This window comes from Leguminivora glycinivorella, chromosome 1, assembly GCF_023078275.1.
Source record: "Leguminivora glycinivorella isolate SPB_JAAS2020 chromosome 1, LegGlyc_1.1, whole genome shotgun sequence".
NCBI classification, from domain to species: Eukaryota; Metazoa; Arthropoda; class Insecta; order Lepidoptera; family Tortricidae; genus Leguminivora; species Leguminivora glycinivorella.
Window position 1 is genome coordinate 23,752,235 of NC_062971.1, and position 18,512 is coordinate 23,770,746.

At 36.2% G+C, this 18,512-nt stretch overlaps 1 protein-coding gene across 2 annotated transcripts in view; it reads left to right on the forward strand.

Moving 5' to 3' along the window:
• Positions 1-18,512, forward strand: part of LOC125227188 (protein O-mannosyl-transferase TMTC2-like) — a 149,075-nt gene that overhangs the window by 33,506 nt on the left and 97,057 nt on the right. For both annotated transcript variants that reach the window (XM_048131445.1, XM_048131439.1), the window contains exons 2-3: positions 4,745-4,878; positions 9,508-10,315. In XM_048131445.1, the coding sequence (XP_047987402.1) occupies positions 4,790-4,878; positions 9,508-10,315 (897 nt within the window). In that variant the 5' untranslated portion in view covers positions 4,745-4,789. The remainder of the gene's footprint in view (positions 1-4,744; positions 4,879-9,507; positions 10,316-18,512) is intronic.

The window sequence follows — 18,512 nt, forward strand, 5'->3', positions numbered from 1 at the left end:
GTTCGATGGTGCTCGTCAGCCCAAATCTAATGAGCCCGAACATGTTGGGGTTATGATGAGGAGAATAGCAGTTCTGTTGGCCACCTCCTGACCCCGTCATGAGACCTTGGACCTCATCTAGTTCGATGGTGCTCGTCAGCCCAAATCTAATGAGCCCAAACATGATGGGGTTATGATGAGGAGAATAGCAAGCAGTTCTGTTGACCACCTCCTGACTCCATCATGAGACCTTGGACCTCATCTAGATCGATGGTGCTCATCAGCCCAAATCTAATGAGCCCAAACATGGTGGAGTTATGATAAGTAGAATAGCAGTTCTGTTGAACATCTCCTGCCTGACTCCATCATCATGAGAACCAGAACCTCATCCTGGTCCCAAAATATAATAATAATTCAAACTCTCAACAAACTTCACGTATAACTTAAAATCCAAAATCATATGAAAAGCATGTCGAATGCTAAAATTGCATAAGGTGTAAAAAGGATCAAGATTTGTTTAGTCGCAGTTTACGGCACTTCTCGGAACTATCGAGCTGCTTACGAAAGCTAGGTGCGCCGGACGATCAAACGCAGGTCCGTTGTCTTCGAGCGCTCGGCGCAGACTGAGCGGGCTCGCGTTAGCACAGCGTCTTTTATTCGAATTTTAGGTGTTTTAAAAACATATCTATCGACAGAAAGGTATGTCTTATATGTATGATTTTTTTGTTATACGTCAATAAGAAGTTCTAGTTTAGGATAATATTATTTAAGAGTTACAAAAAATGCAGGAATCGCAGGAAAAATACATAATGTAAACCTCTTTTTATCGAAAAAATGGGGAGGATACGGAAGGTTATTTATCCACCATTTCAAGTAAATCTTAAAATGTCAAAGTATTAGCTAACTCGTACAGGATATAACAAATAGGATTGTGATCATTTATTACCCCAAGTAACATTTTTAACAGCACAATCACGATTCTAAACGAGCTATCCCACTATGAAAATTGAAAACGTCTTCCGAAAAAACTGATTTTTCGGAAGTATAAAAAGACATATTTTAAAGTAGTACCAATTGACTTTCTAGCTTAAGATATGTACTTTTAGGAACATTATCATTTTTTTAATAATCATTTATAGTTTCTTTATAATTTTGAATGAAAAAGGTTCTATTTTGCAAAAAACGCTCGTCTTTAGGAATAAGGCCTCTTAAGAAGCCCAATTCAGCCGGACGTAGTTGAATAATTTATAGAGTCACTGTGTAGGTGCGAAAAGCTCAATCCATACTACTTGATGAGGGTTGTGGCTCTGACCGTAAAGATATCCAATCTAAAGTCTCCGCCTCTCCCGTGTTGTAGATATATCCCAATATTGAGGCGGAAGATAATACAAATGAAACAATTGAAATAAATACATATCTTTGACTTTATTTAGTACAGTTTATACTATGATTAATGTAATGATATTATTAATTGGTCTACTAGAACTAATCCATACTAATATTATAAATGAGAAAGTGTGTGTGTCTGTTTGTTTGTCTGTCTTTCACGGCAAAACGGAGCGACGAATTGACGTATAATTTTAAGTGAAGATAGTTGAAGGGATGGAGAGTGACACAGGCTACTTTTTTCTCTTTCTAACGCGAGCGAAGCCGCGGGCAAAAGCTAGTAATTCATAAGTTTATCGCACAAATAAAATATATCCCCAAAACGCATTTAAGTGTGTAGGTATAGTTAGACACAGAGTTCCTAGGGTAAATTCAATCCATACGATAACTAGACATAAGACTGCTTTGCAATGCCTTCTCAGGGCGCTATGCCGGCAATGTAAAGTAACAATTCTACATGGTCCATGGTTCGCAATAAAGATGCTATTTATATTCTATTCTAAAAAAAAACATATATGTTTGCATCATCAGATTAACTCCATGCCACTATAATAGTTAAATAATACATTGTCATGCAATTTACGGACATATGCAAAATTTCACCGTTATTGGAATACTGAATGGAATAGGTACTGAAAGTGGGTCAAAAACTTGCAACATTTGACCAGTACAACAATAGGAACAGACATTGCTAGTTAAACAAAAGCTTGTAAAAAGCCCGTTTTACACTAAAATCACACCTCGGACACTGGCGATCAAATATATGAAAGAGGCGCGTGCCTAGCACACAGTCTAAGCTCGTGTAGATTCACACGTACCATGCTTGTATGAGTGAGATATGACAAGTTGACTGGTCGCGCTTTTGACAATCGGTATTTGTATAGGTAACCGAGAGCGGGTGAGCGGCACTTTTAGCAGGGGGCGGGAATGCCCATACTGTACAATAGTACTCTTTATTATGCTGTGCTAAAACGCTAACTTTAATGATACAAAACATTTATTCATGACCACCCATATAACCATAATCGGTCGCCGTTCCTACGCAAATCCTCCTATTTTGTGTACACACAGGTCTTCGGGTCTCAATGCTTAGTCGCAGTACGGTCGACGTTTAGTCGCGGCGACCCAAATGGGGACGATTGGTAACAGGCACAAATGGTCACAGAAGTGACAGAAGTGTGCACTACGCGTGCACACATTGTTACCGTTTGGCGACTACTTTCCCAAAATCATTCGTTCATTTCATTCTTTTCAAATGGCGACTGTCAGAGACGTCAAAGTAAAAAAGAAATAAAATCATTTGACATTAAAATGTAATGGCGTAAGAATTTGTTAAAGATAAATATTGTTTGCATTTGTAATATAATGTGGGCTAATTACCATGGCCAATTAAATTGCTCGAGTGATTTCATAAAATAAGTCTAAATTTATCAACGCGCCATCAATTTACCTCAGTTTAACCAGTAATAATATTATTGACTACTCGGTGTTTGCGTGTTATGTATATTGATTGGTGAAGTTTTAGTGCTCCGGTGCATATACTATACTGAAATAATAAAAATAATGCCTAGAAAACCAATAAAGTTGTTAAAATATGGATTAAGACGGTAATATTCCATGTAAAAAACAGTCGCCAAACGGTCACCAAACGGTCGACAAACGGTCGCAAAATGGTCGCAGCGTACACGCGTGACCGAAAGCAGTGAATATTTATTATATTTTCAAAATGGCTTCTTGTATTAATTTTTTCCAGGTATCCTCAAACTTTATAAACAATTAAATATGCCGTCGTACTCAGTTGCCCTCACTAAAGAAGATTAAAAAAAATTGTAACGTGCGTACCAAGCTGCTGGGTTGTAAAGGATCGGGGATCATATTATTATGGTCTTCTATAGAGCAACTAGTATTTTGCGATATTTCACAATTGACACTTGTTGAAGTAGTCGTCATTAATATTACTATCAACATTAATTTCAGCGATCTGTACTTCTTTTGTCAAGATTTTTGTATAGATAAGTGTCTACAAATTTGTAATGTTAAAGAGACATAAATAAAACGTAGTAGAGTAAATAATGTGTTTTTTTTGTAACTCAAACAAAATACTTGTAGATACGAGTGCGGAAAAGAGGAAAATCGATACGAGTAGCGATAAATTAATACACGAACGAAGGGAGTGTTTTAAATCGACACGAGTTGTGAATGTCCTTTTCGCACGTGTATCGTACGACGATTTTCAGTACCTAAATCTAAGCTAAGAGTTTCGACCAGACAAGAAATGAATCATTGCTTGATTTGCTCGCACTACTGCGTTAAAAAAAGCAGCATCTGTACTGAAAAAACTATCATTGCGCAACAGAAATTCTATTAATATCACAGTAAATACTCTATTTCATTTGATTCCTACTTTTATTGTGTAAAGCAACACTACACTTCATTTTTATCAATAAGAATTAAAAATTATATATTTAATACATTAAGTAACTATAAAGTGCTTATCTATTTGTATTATCATTCTGCACTTTTCTTAACTTTCCCACATTTCTATAAAATGTCGAAGAGTGCTTAAATGGTCGTCGTTGTTTATTATTATTTAATTCGCTCATATTTAAATGATTCAAAGCAACCAGTCCACAACTTCACAAGACAGTTTGAGAAACCTTCGTATTTCAGATTGTCATTTGCGGATACAGTGGTTTAGGAGCAGTTCGGTAATCAGACCTACACATGTGTGTACAAATTCTGTCAATGTCACTGTCAGAAACCGTTCTGACAGTGACAATGACAGCCACAAATTCGTCCACATGTTGTTACCGTTATGTGTGCAAACGTCGAATAATAAAGTGTCGTTAAAAGTCATTCTGACAGTGACATTGACAGCCACAAATTCGTACACATTTTGTTACCGTAACGAGTGCACACGACGACTACATTTTGTTATTGTATCAATACGGTCGCATTGTTTGCACGACGTTACCACGCGTTATGTCACATTTGACAGTTAGTTACTGATTTGAAGATTTTGCGACTGAAATGGTTGTATGGGCAGCTTTTGCCCGCGGCTTCGCTCGCGTTAGAAAGTGACAAAAAGTAGCCTATGTCACTCTCCATCCCTTCAACTATCTCCACTTAAAAAATCACGTCAATTCGTTCCTCCGTTTTGTCGTGAAAGACGGACAAACAAACAGACACACACACTTTCCCATTTATAATATTAGTATGGATTAGTATGGATAAACAGTCATAAAAATACAAACAAATGGTTAAAAAAACAAACAGTATAAATAATGTTTACCACGAAATGGTCCCGCCTCAGCATATTGCTTACCATAAGGTCAGCGCTGGTCTTCCGTACTCATTAAAATTCATTATTTTGTTTCAGGAATGGAGTACAAACAATAATTCCTGATGTAGACGTTGCATTGCCATGGATCACTGGGTGACGGCGGCTAGCGCCCTGCTAGCGTTCCTCCTGTACTACAACACACTAGACGCTGGATTTGTCTATGACGACAGGTACGTAACATAATCTTTTAAGATCCTACCCATACCTCACCGCTTTCGAATTATGTAGGTATTCATCACAGTAGGTTTGCTCACACATAGTGCTGCTAGTTATCATTATCTACTGTGACACATGCACATATTATTCATAATAATCATAAAATAAATACCGCCATCGTAGGTATTAGGCACCATGGCGCAGGCTGCCAGATGGGGCGTTCTTTTTCTGATTGATTTTCTTAGTAAATCTAATTTTTAACCCCCGAAGCAAAAACGACGGGGTGTTATAAGTTTGACGTATCTGTCTGTCTGTTTGTGTGTCTGTCTGTGACATCGTAGCTCCCGAACGGATAAACCGATTTAGATTTAGTTTTTTTGTCTGAAAGCCGAGTTATTCGGGAGTGTTCTTAGCCATGTTTTATGAAAATCTGTCTACTAAATATGTCGCGGTCGGGGTTTTTTCAAAATTTTAATTTTGTGGTTTCGTTATACATATATATTGTATATGTTCATCAATGAATATATTTTATTTTTTGAAGAATTTACCTTCTTTGGTGAATGAAGAAAACGAAAATCATGTACAAAATCCAAATGCGATAAATATTACCTACGTGGAATTGCATGCAAGCAAGGGTGCCGAGTTCGAATCTAAGAACTTTTTCTTTTTTTGTGTGTTGTTTTTTTTTTTAATATTAAAAACCTGTTCTCGCGAATTAGAATATTTTTAAGTTCTTCCAACTCAGAATTACTAACATGTTTTAAAAACTAAACTCTCATGCTTTAAAAACTCAAGTGAACTTTTTTCTTTTTTATTTAACTTGTAATTTATGAAAAAATATTATATTGAGCGAGGGTATTAATTTGTGTTTTACATCTTAACTTAATAAATGGAAAATCAAAATGGCAATAAAAATCAATATGTTCCCTAAGCTGAAGTTGATACCTTCAGCTCACAAAAATTTGATACACACCTAGGATTCGAACGCAGCTTCACGGCGTGACAGACGACTGTTCAGCAACGACGCCATTATATTACACGCATTTATTGACAAAATTAGGCTATATAATATTATATTTATTTAAATACAAATAATAATGTCAAATTACTTTATAATCTAAAGTGGAAGAATTCGTTGTTACACCAAAGAGAATCTAGTATACGTTATACAACTTTCGTGGACCAAATTATATTGTTGATAATTTGATGATAATTATTTTTTTTAACCATTTAGTTGTTGAAGAAAAACATTAGCACAACAATAACATAGGTCAACCATCTCAGTAAATGCAAGGAGTATACAGCACATTACTAATACTATGCCCACACTATGACCTATGTACCTGACGTGTAATATTTTATTTTATCAATAAAGGCATAATAAATGATTGTATTGTATTGTTGTATGAAAAAAATAGAAAAGCAATATAGTAATAGTTGATTATTCCATAAAAAAAAAACTTAATAAATCCAAAAACGTTCAAACGATAAAAAAAAAACTTGGGGATGGAACCTGGGGTCTCCTGCATTATAGTCAATCAATTGACCGAGACGCCATTTCAATTTATACTAGCAGCGTCGAAATACACGATATTTATTTTTATTGACAAAATGCGTCATTATTTCTGAATCTGCTTGAGTTAACTAAACCAATATCTTTAAATAATTACTTGTCAAGAGCCAAGTGTCACTGATGACAATGTCAAATAAAAATGAGCAAAATATGACGGCTCTGTGTCTGTACACAAAATTTGGCACGCACATTTATGTAAAATTAATTAAAAATTCCCGTGGATGTGTTCATAATTCCTGTATGAAACAATGTTTCTCTTTTAATTTCGCCCAAATAAAAATCCTAAAGTAGATAGACGCGCATATTTTTATTTAGTTATATCGTGTAATGACTTAATAAATGGATGTTGTTTTTTGTATGGAAAGCGAACCACCTTAAAATCACCCGTCCTGAATACCATTGCTCACAATAAGTGTTTTGTAACTGGCAAATTATTCGCTAACAAGATCTAATTGAGCACATAATGGGAAGTATTATTACCAATTAAAAACTTTCGCACAAACGTTCACGGTAACAAGCAAAGTTATCGACCGATCATTTGCTTTGATGAGCTGATTTCAAATTTTTAGTCGTGTTCGACACTTATCGATTACCGAAAACTAATTTCATTATTTAAATAATTAAGCGGATTTGAATAGTTCGTGAAACATGAGGCAACAATTAAGACACATTGTACGTCTCAAACGATATCTTTTGTTCAGCAAATAAAATAAAATAAATAAATAATATATTCATAAAATTAAAAATTTTACATGTCAAAGTTAAAGTTAAATTATCATAATTAGGGTACTATACAATATTACATTTTAAAAATAGAAAATACTCTCAAACAAATTCAATAATTGTTTAATTATACTATTTCTATTTTTCCCTAAAATTTAATAGTAGCTTCAATGTGTGCTATCATTGTTACTGTAATTGGCGGCATCTATCACGCTTTGAACATAACAGAATTTGCAAGACATTGCGTCTTAGACACTGACATTATTCGCTCCCCATCAGTGTTATTTGACCCTTCTCTTGAAGTAACTAATTGATGTAGTGAATTTGCCACTTGGCAAATTTAAGTGACATGTGAAGCGCTGTTTGCTAGGTAAAGCTTACTATACGATAAATCATTTTATAGATGATAATAATGCCTTTAAGCCAGTTACAACCGTACATTAGTATTAGACATACGCTAGACACAGCGTAATTTTTCTCTTGTGATTGTATTGTACCTATTATTAGTTATGTTAGTTGTTGGACGTTTAAAGAGACGACACAAAAAACGTATCAAAAACCTTTAAACCTCTGAGTTCAAAATCTTATAAAAACTTCACTCTCTCTTCTAAATCTCTCGAAGCGATAATGAGGATGGAAAGGAACTTTGTTCGTGTGCAACCTCTCCAGTGTTTTGTAATTGAGGGCTTACGTGACGCAGCCCGCAGCTGCCGCTGCTTCCCGGAACAGTTCGGTGCTTTGCCCAACTTTATCGACAACTTTCCAATCTAAAATGGCTTTTGTTATTTATTTCTTTGCGGTACAGCCGCTCTATTTCACACTGTTCTGTGGAAAACCTAAATGCTTTTAGCTCGGCATTAGTGCGGTTGCTTCGCCTCTATTTTCTACTTCGATTTGATTACCATTTTTTATATGACTGTTTCAGAAGTCTCAACTTGTGAATGCCATTGTTAAGGTTTCGTAGCAAAAAGGGACAAAATGGACAAACACAGGGGACACACAAAGGGACAAACACAATATTTTCGTAATGATTTATTTAATTATATCACAATTTCGTTTTTTTTGCGCGTCGCCACTTGCGTCTTAAGTCAGCTTGCCTTTACACCACGTATTCGTAGCTCCAGTCCTTGCCCTGCGGCAAGTGAGTGCTGTTATTAGCAACGCCTAATTAACTATCTAACCTTGGTAATTTCTAATGCCAGTTTAGTGTTTATCTAAGGTACCGAACATATACATAAGTAATTTATATTGTGGAGTGGATCGATTTTTAAACCTAGCTTTAAACTAGCCATGACAGTAGGCAGTAATAAATGTACCTAATAACTAAAAAGAAAAGGTAACTAAAATTAAAAGTTCAGAATGTAAATAGCATTTTTTTATTTAGTGTTAATCATGCAAAGAAGTAAGGAAAGGTCGTCTCCCTACACACAATTTGCAATACAATGGTGAAATGGCAAAAGATGATTTTTTTCTCTCTGCATAGTAAGCGCGGGTTCGGTCCCTATAAAATTTTATTATTCAATCGTCTATATCCCTGGCTTTCCTCTTCAAAGCAGAAAGCACAAAGGGATTGAATGCATTAGAAATCAAATTATAGGTCCGTACGAGATATTTCTTCCAGATGTTTCGTTCATCGCAGTTGAAGTCAGACAAATATAATTTTCTTTTCCTAGTAAAAATAATGTACCTATTAAAAATCCGCAAAACTCTTGATTGAATTGAATTAGAATTACAAAAGTGATCTTTCGGCCGTATCCCTCGGCTACCCCGCGGCAAATTCACACATCAGCCGGCGAGCTCAAATGTACGGCTCACCAAAATCAATCCCAAAGGATAGATTGGTGCGTTTAAACGTGTCCATTATTTAGGCGGTATTCAGCCGGTAAAGGGAAGGACGAGGCTATAGGGCAGCGGGCCAATCGTTCGGTAAAGCGTCGTATGAGATCCGAACTCAGCGATCGAACGCGCGCCGGGTAAGAAGGCAATATTTTATTTAAATTAAGCAGCTAGGGACGCGTGTTTGGATTTGTTATTTTGCAAAGGCGGATGAAGGTATGGGTTTTCATGGGCAAATAAAGGAAAAACCTTTATTTTATGAAACCAAATCTGCATTAGGAACAATATCGCCCAAGTGGGGTATATTTTTATATTAACCCTCCTATATTGACTTTGCTCATCAGAAATGAAGACCTATGAATATGTAATATGAACTGCATTTAGGAGTTTTTTTTTATTTTAAAAATGTGAATTAATGATGATGTTTGCGTGGATTTGCAAACATATAAACTTTACACTTGAACTTGTTGTGTTAACTGGGAGAAATTCAAATTGCAATTTTATTTTGCAGACGGGCGATCCTCTCCAATCCGGACGTCATCGGACATACACCGCTGAAGGCACTATTTGAAAACGATTTCTGGGGAACTCCGCTCACAGACCCAGGTTCACACGGTTCATATAGGCCGCTGTGCGTCGCTACATATCGACTCAACTACGCTTTTAGTGGATTCAAGCCATGGAGTTTTCATTTTCTAAACGTAGTTTTTCACTGCATAGCGTCAGCGCTCGTTGTTGTTTTGGCGCGCCGATTGATGCCGAGCTCTTGCATACGAGTGGGTGCAGCAGTCGCTGGGCTGACCTTCGCAGCTCATCCGATACACACAGAAGCAGTAGCAGGAGTCGTGGGCCGAGCGGATTTAGCGGCTTGCAATCTGTTTCTCATTAGCTTCTTACTGTACAGCGAGCACATTCGATTGCGTGAACATCGCCATAAACGATTATGCAGACATATCTTAAAAAATAATATAATGCAAAGATCGAGCTCAAGCAGCGATCAGCCGTTTCGACTAAGTTGCCATAGCTTGGTACAGCACGTCATGATGAACTTTCGTCGACTGTTGAAATGCGGTAAAGCGGGACCGATGAAAGTGTTAAATGCGTGGGAAGCTAAGTCAGAGGCAGTGAGACTGAAGTGTCAGTACAGTGGCAGTGTGAGTGAGGACTCTGGTGAACTGTTGCAGTGGGTGACCCTAGCAGGAACTCTTTTGTTTGCCGCGGCTGCTACATTATGCAAAGAGCCTGCCATCATGGTCTTGCCTCTTTGTATATTTTACGACTTTTTGAAAGGGAATCGCCCAGAAGATCTCTACGCCAAGGTAAGATTATGTTACTTACTCGAATAACTTTAGAATAAAGCAGGTTTAGAGATTCAACAATATATGTAGGTACTACAGACAACTGGTATAATGGTAATAGGTAATTGATATAATTATAATATTTATAATGAAATTATGAAAGTGTTAATATGGTAACTACTTACCTATTTAAATTATTCAAAAATTTAGTTGAACAATATTAAATTTAAGTGTAACAGATTATCTGAAAAATTACTAAAGTTATTCGAAAGTTAAACTATACAGAAGTAATTTAAATATAAAAATTAAGTACATGGCGCTCAAATCAAAGCAAGCAAGGTCTCCATTTTAGCGTGAAAAAATGGTTCGTTATATTTTTCAATTATATTGTTATGTATGTTTGATAAGTACATTTATAAAGTATCCCATGATATACAGTCCAACACAACTTCAATAAGCACAAACACGGTCGAGTAACTCCCACAATAAGTTTCTCAGAGATCATTTACCAAAAACTTTAATATGCGGGGGATTCAAGTTTGTAAAGCGAGAGGGACGGCTGGCTGCCTGAGCATTGATATTATATTCCGCACAGTAACCCAAAGTACATTAAATCCGTTCTTTGTACTGCAAATACCGGTTGCGGGCTATATCAAATAAATAAATAGTTATTTAAGTTGACTTCTTCATATCTTGCATTAACTGACATTAGATAATGTTGAGATACGTCGAATATTACTTTTAAATACGGTATGGATCTCATTTATTATGTTCAAGATGAGAGCGTTACTATTGATACGTACTCACTTAATTTGAGGCAGGTAGTACGAGTATTATATTCTCTTTATCTACCACACCAACAAGAGGAAAATACTCAGAACATCAAAGTTCGAAATCATAATTATTAAACTTATAAAAGAAAATTGTAGCTGCTAAATTAAGATAACAAGTTAAGATTCGTAAGAAATGTTGGATACAATGAAACTTTTTCATTCGTTTTTGAAGTATCAGTTGTTGAGGTTACTACATTTTTTCAGTACAGGGCGATTTTTGAATCTCGCATACGGGATTTTGTCACTAAAATACCGGATGAAAACGGTGACTTGCCTATTATTTTCAGTGACAATTTTCTGAATTCGATCGCGTGAGACTCAAAAATCGGCCCACTGTCGTGGTTTTTTTTACGCACTACTTAGTGCGAGAAGTGCTTCATTTCTTATCAGCTCGAAACTCTGGAGGGTGATGTACTGAAAAACGTCGAACGATACACGTGCGAAAAGGAAATTCATAACTCGTGTCGATTTAAATCACTCCCATCGGTAGTGTTTTAATTTATCGTCACTCGTTTCGAACTTTTTAGGTACTATTTTTAAATGCGCGAAAGTAAGTAATTTAGAATAAATTTATCAGAACTCGTGCATATATTATAATGACTTTTCCGAAGTGACATAATGACCTAAATGCTATTTTCGTTCGACATTACACGGGTATTTTTGCAGTGTAAAGATTTACACCAGGGAATTTGACAGATCGGCTAAGTTAATAGCACCCGTGTTTATTCCTCGCTGCTTTTTAATTTTCCACCGACTGCTTCCTCTCACGTGGGAAATACTCAAAAGATAATCGTATTCCGCCTCGCTCGGTGACTACATACATCACTTTCCATTCAGGCGTCAAGTGCCTTTAGTTTTTATATTTTTTATGCGCCTCTGTTATTTATTTCATTTTATTTTATTTTACGCAGTGTTACTAGCCTATTTTAACTTTAAAGTGTAAATTTGATTTCGTAATAGCAAATACAATTTGTTAAACATTTTACGATGAGCAGTTTCTCCAATCGTGGGACGATTGTCAAAATACCTACTAAGTAACTAAATTCCAATGAATAAAAATAAAATATGTAGGTAGGTTTAATCGCCTTTCGAAAGTTTGAAGGGTCATCTTATTTATACATAGTTGTATAACACTCGTGCGAAGAGTTAATTTGCAGTGTCTTAAATTTACTTTTTTTCGCACGTGTATTAGTAATATAATATTCTATTAATTAAACAGCTTCAAAGCTAAATAAAATACTACCTAAAAGAGGAATGGTCAAACCGCAAAAAACCACGTGTCGAGAGCTCCGCGCCCCGAGTAATTTGTTGCGAGGAGGCACATTAAATAACAAGACACGACCGCTGAAAATCATTTGCATACGAAATAAATGACTTAGAGGACCTGATATTTGATATTTAACGAACTGACATTACTTAGTATGAATAATTGGTAAAGTCACGGAAGCTTTATTATTTAATTGACATGGTTTATTCGTTTTGAACGCTCTGCGGTAGCTTGTTATGCGTACATTAAATGATTATTTCATTGATCCACATTAAGTTGATCCACATTATTCAGTCACTTGAAGCACACGCACTTTGTATAAATATAAAACAAAAAAATGTGAGAAATTAGTAGACGAGTAAATACATTCAGCAACGTGAGTTCTTTTTTGAAATAAAAATAAAGGAATTATTAATTTGTTCACTATACTTACGCGCAATAGAATTTATTTCAACAAACGCTTGCTATTTTGAGTCTCCCTTTTATAACAGATCATTAAGGTGACGTCAATCGACATACTGTGGTACGTTTATTATATAATAATATTTACCTTCTTTTTGCCGTCTTTAAATTGATTGAAGTTGTCTATAGATAGAGTGCTAAGTTATGAAGTTAGCTGGTGAGGTATTCAAAGTTATTATTTCCGTCCTTCGGCCTTGAGCACAAAATGAATAAGAATAAGAAAGCGTCAAATTTCAGGCCGCTAAACGAAGTTACGGCCCAGCCAGCCACGACATTGGTCTAAGCGCGGCAGCGGCGAGCGGCAGCCATACGTGCGAATGAAAAGTCCCATCACTGTGTTTCGCTTCAATGTATGGCCGCCGCTCGCCGCTGTCGCGCTTAGACCAATGTCGTGGCTAAGCCGCTGCTTCCCGGCTCCGTCGCACAGAAAAATAGTATGCACACCTTGGAAAGCGTCAGTTTACATGTTTGAACTCGGCTCCGCCTCGGCCGATAATAACTTGTGCATGTAGGCATGCTTTTTTAGTTGAAGTGAAAGGTCAGAACTTTGCACCTAATGATTAGTGAGCGTTTCCTGCCAGTGGACTATCAAACAATTGAAACCAATTTAGATTAGATGCGCCACTCAACGAAGCATCGTGTGCTTGCTATAAAAGTCACTGTTTGTTTGCGCGTACATCGTAACTCGGCTGACTAAGAATATTCTCATAACATCTACATTGTAAACTATTTATGGTGAATCTCGTAAGACTTTCACAAACAAACCTTTTATGTTTTCCCTTTATTGATATCAACATAGCAAGTTTAAGCGATCTCATGCAATAAAGTGATAAAATAGTTAGCTCGTACGAACGAAACTGGTTCAGGCGTACTGGTATCGGCAAAAACATATAAAACAAACATTAAGAGAACAAACTTGCGAACTCTTTTGTTTCTCTTTTTCATATCACTTTATGGGCACAAGTGTCGTGTCGAGATACATAATGTTTACTGAAGAACATGGCTGGTCGTATTGCTCAGAATTGTATTTAGGTTAAAATATATAATATATTCATAATGTATGTACATGTATATACTTTTATATTTTGCTTTAGTAATTACGTTGTACGTATTAATTACTACTACTAAGCTACCAAAGACGATGTACCGGCACCACACAATAAAATCACTGCAATAATCATCTGCTAAGATGTCGTGGTCAATGATGAATGGATGGATTAATTCCTTAGTTGTTACACTATAACAAGTTAAGTTTGATTTTCAGTTGTTGTAGACACGTTAACGCGATTTTTTTTATTTTTAAGGAATTAAAGACCAAAGTATATGGTTCTAATTTAAACTCGATACCTCCACGTTCCCTAGATAAAGGATCTTTACAGACAGATAGACGATTATTATTAGGTTTAGGATTTTTTATCGCATACCGTGGGTCTAAAATGTTTGGAGTCACCATATGAAAATTTTTCGAAGTCAAAGTCAAAGTCCAACAGTATTATGTCATATTAAATAGAAATATTTATACATACTAAATAAATAGATATTATAGGACATTCTTACACAAATTGACTGAGGCCCACGGTAAGCTCAAGAAGGCTTGTGTTGTGGGTACTCTGACAACGATATATATAATATATATAAATAATTGTATACATAGAAAACATCCATGACTCAGGAACAAATATCTGTGCTCATCACAGAAATAAATGCCCTTACCGGGATTCGAACCCGGGACCGCGGCGTAGCAGGCAGGGTCACTACCGACTGCGCCAGACTTGTCACATTGTTACTGAATTCATTTTGATCGATCGTAGTTAATTTTAACTAATAATGTTAATATTAGTAAAATTTATCATAATCCTCTATAATGATACTGAAATAAAAACCGGCCAAGAGCGTGTCGGGCCACGCTCAGTGTTAGGGTTCCGTAGTTTTCCGTATTTTTCTCAAAAACTACTGAACCTATCAAGTTCAAAACAATTTTCCTAGAAAGTTTTTATAAAGATCTACTATTGTGATTTTTTTCATATTTTTTGAACATAGGGTTCAAAAGTTAGAGGGGAGGGGACGCACTTTTTTTTCCTTGAGAAGCGATTATTTAGAACCACGGTATGCGATAAAAAGTCCTAAGCCTAGTTATAATAAACAAAACTCTTCTAAGTTAGGCACTTAAAACTTGATAAAAGAATTTTATAATTATGTAAACCTAAATTAAAATTTAGTATAGGATATAAGTTAAAAATTTAGTTTAAGTCAAATACATTGTATGCCCGAAAAGGGTAAAACTGTTGATACTCTCACTGAAAAATGTACCTTGTGTTACTTCCTGTACCTACACAGTTTAAACAATAAATATTTCTGATTTCTGATTTCTGATTTCTGATTAACCAGTGCGTTCATGTTGGCCTGTACATCAAATACATGTGCGTAGTGGACAGCTAACACATTGAATATATTCCATTAGTTGAAATTATTCCCCTGTCGAAATTGGCCCCCTGTAATTTAGAAAGGCGTAGCGTATAAGTATTCAAATAGGTATACAATTAGATACACCTCTATATCCATACATACATACATACATACATATAATCACGCCTGTATCCCATAAAGGGGTAGGCAGAGCACATGAACTACTAAGGTTTTAGTGCTCTATATCCATACTTCCATACTAATATTATAAATGGGGAAGTTTAAAACGGAACGACGAATTGACGTGATTTTTTAACTGGAGATAGTTCAAGGGATGGAGAGTGACATAGGCTACTTTTTGTCTCTTTCTAACCCCCCACTTATCTAAAATGGAATTTTCGAATTTAGCGCGAGCGAAGCCGCGAGCAAAAGCTAGTATTTACTAAATGCAAAACCAATCACCATTTATCGCGGCCCGTCTTCATGGCACTTTAAACTTAATAATGTTTCGGGGACCGCAGCATATTGATTTTCTACATATAAACCGTCTTGGCAAATTAGTAGGACATTGAGGACGGGCGTAGGAGCCTAAATAAATATTGATTAACTGTCGCCTTTCCCTCGACTCATTTGCTCTGCATAAAATTAGTATTTGAACCTTTTCGCGGATAGCCCCCAATTTCTCCCATCTTGAGGACTAAAGCAATTTTCTGTAGCTCTCGCCATTAAATTAACATTTGGGCTTTTTCTCCTCTCGCTTGCCCTTCGCCGTTCTGCGCCGGCCCAGGCCCAGTATATTTCAGCGGTCGCGTAATTTGTGGCTCGTAAATGTTCTGAAATTGGTCATCCCTTTGGTTGAGGTGAATTTATGGCCTCCTCGGTCGGCCTGTCGAAAGGGGAATTAATAAGTCCCCTCTAATGGTGAAACGTACCCTTGCCATCAATTTGAATGCCCCAAGATTGCCGTAGAGCACTGAAACGACCATCTGGACATGAAATATCTCACTTACGAATTCTTATTCTTATTCATTTTGTGCTCTCGATAAATTGGATTCCCGACAAATGCCTCATTTTATTTCTGTTACAAAATAGGATCTTACTGTTCGCGGTGACAGACACAAATTGAATACATATTATAGATTGCCTGGACTGACGGATTGTACGCTTCAACGTTTCTTTTCAGACTCGATTTACGAAGCATTTTATTCAATATCTACTCTCGCTTTTGTTCGAAATAAAACCAAAATATCCCCATAAAATCAATACACTTGCAAAAGAGATAGACTAAGTTTGGTGGTAAAGATTAGGCGCTAGTAACTTGAAGAGGTGTGCTGTTAAGAAATGTTATAATATTACATAATTATAACATATAATAAACTAACGGAAACATACATTTCCATAAACAGAAGGTACATAAATAAAATACTACTGTCTTTATTTGTGAACTCTAAGATACACGAACAAACTTCCGCGACCAGTTTAAAGTTATATTGCAGTTTTGTTAATGGAATTGGGTTGCAGTGACTTGGCTGCAGCAAAGTTTGTCTCAAAATATCCTTGTAAGGAGATAAACAAACCTGGTTGTAAATAACATCGCTCGAACGCCTTCTTGTCTCGAGGAAAGAATAATGGTATTTTCTATTTCGTTAGGTCGGGTGAGTATAGTTATGTCCACTCGGACGCCTGCCAGCTGCGGCACAAGCGTCGCCGCTGCTCCCGCCCGAGACACGGATATAGCTTTACATGATCGGTTCTCTACAATGGCTTTTGAGTTTACTCATAATATTAAAGTGTTATTAGAAAGCATTGTAATAGTTTTTGCAGTGTAAATAATTTTTACTGTATTCACTTTTTTGAACAAGAAAGTTTTCGGTAGAATTCATCGCAAACCAAAAAAGGCAACAATTTAACTTCGATTACAATAATTTTCTAATGTTTCGCATTAATAACCAATAACTGTTTATAAAATGTATAATATTGCATTTAGTACTCGTAATTGCGGTGAGATGGGATTTCAGACTTAGATAATGTTGTAAGATTGATTGGTCGATTTTTTTAAATTATGAATATTACTATAGCTCCATTTTAAATTGGAATACATTATTTCTGTAATAATAGCCTTACAATCCCATCTCACTCCACTTCCCATTCGTCCCTTCTCTCTCCTTTCGTAACCCCATTCACCCCAAATTACGGTACTTACGGATAATCGTGTTAATATTCATTCAAAATAGCTCTTAATTCTTGGACCCCAATAAATAAATTCGAGTATGAATATACCTTATATTATATTAGTAGCACTTATCGTTATCGCAAAATAGTGAACTATAAAGTAACATTAATACAAATCATATTATCCGACAGGCTCTTCCGTCTACTTTATAAAGGTCCGCCAGTAAATCAGAGAGCCGTGAAGTCCCCCATACTTCCATATTTTCGCACCCAGACTACGCAGTATAATAGCTATTGACCAAATTTATCGACTCTCATGTCATAATTTTATCGTTCTGCGGTGTTTCTCTTACATATGCGTCGGCGGCGGTGCGCGCTCTTGATACTTAATATACAATGAATTAATGTAAATCGCTGTCTCCGTGAATAGGTTATCTCGGTCGATTACCGATAGAAGAAAAGAGGTTATATATTTGGTGCGTTTATTGCTATCTACATACATATAAAGTAAAAACAGATTGGAGTGTATCTGTGCTTGCTCGAGATGATGGGTTTTGTCTTGTCAGACAGACTGACGAGTGGACAGAAAGTTATCCAATAAGGGCTCCGTTTTACTGTGTAAACAGAGAACGCTGGTTCAAATCCAGCTAACCAGCTCTCTGTACACTTGGGGGTTTTTCTGTTTAGAGTTTACCTAACAGTAGTGGGTACTAAAAAATACAAATAATGATAATATTTTCTATGAAAAAAAAATCATAGAAAAATACTATCCACTAGGTACACTCTGCAACAATATACTACCATTTGCTATAATAAAGGGGTATAATAAAGGTACCGAGCTATAAGACCAATTACCAACTCATTTACTCTGGGATTATGCGATCCGTCGACACTCTGTTTTGCACCGAAAAGGAAGTAAGAACGTTAATTAACACGTTTTGTGATGTTTACAAAATCTGAGTGCCATAAACACCTTAATGCCCAAAGCATTTGCTTGCTCACGTATGGGGAGATACGTGCATTCAAAAAGAAACTAAGCAGAGAATCCGGAACGAGCAGTCACAAAGGAGCGGAAACG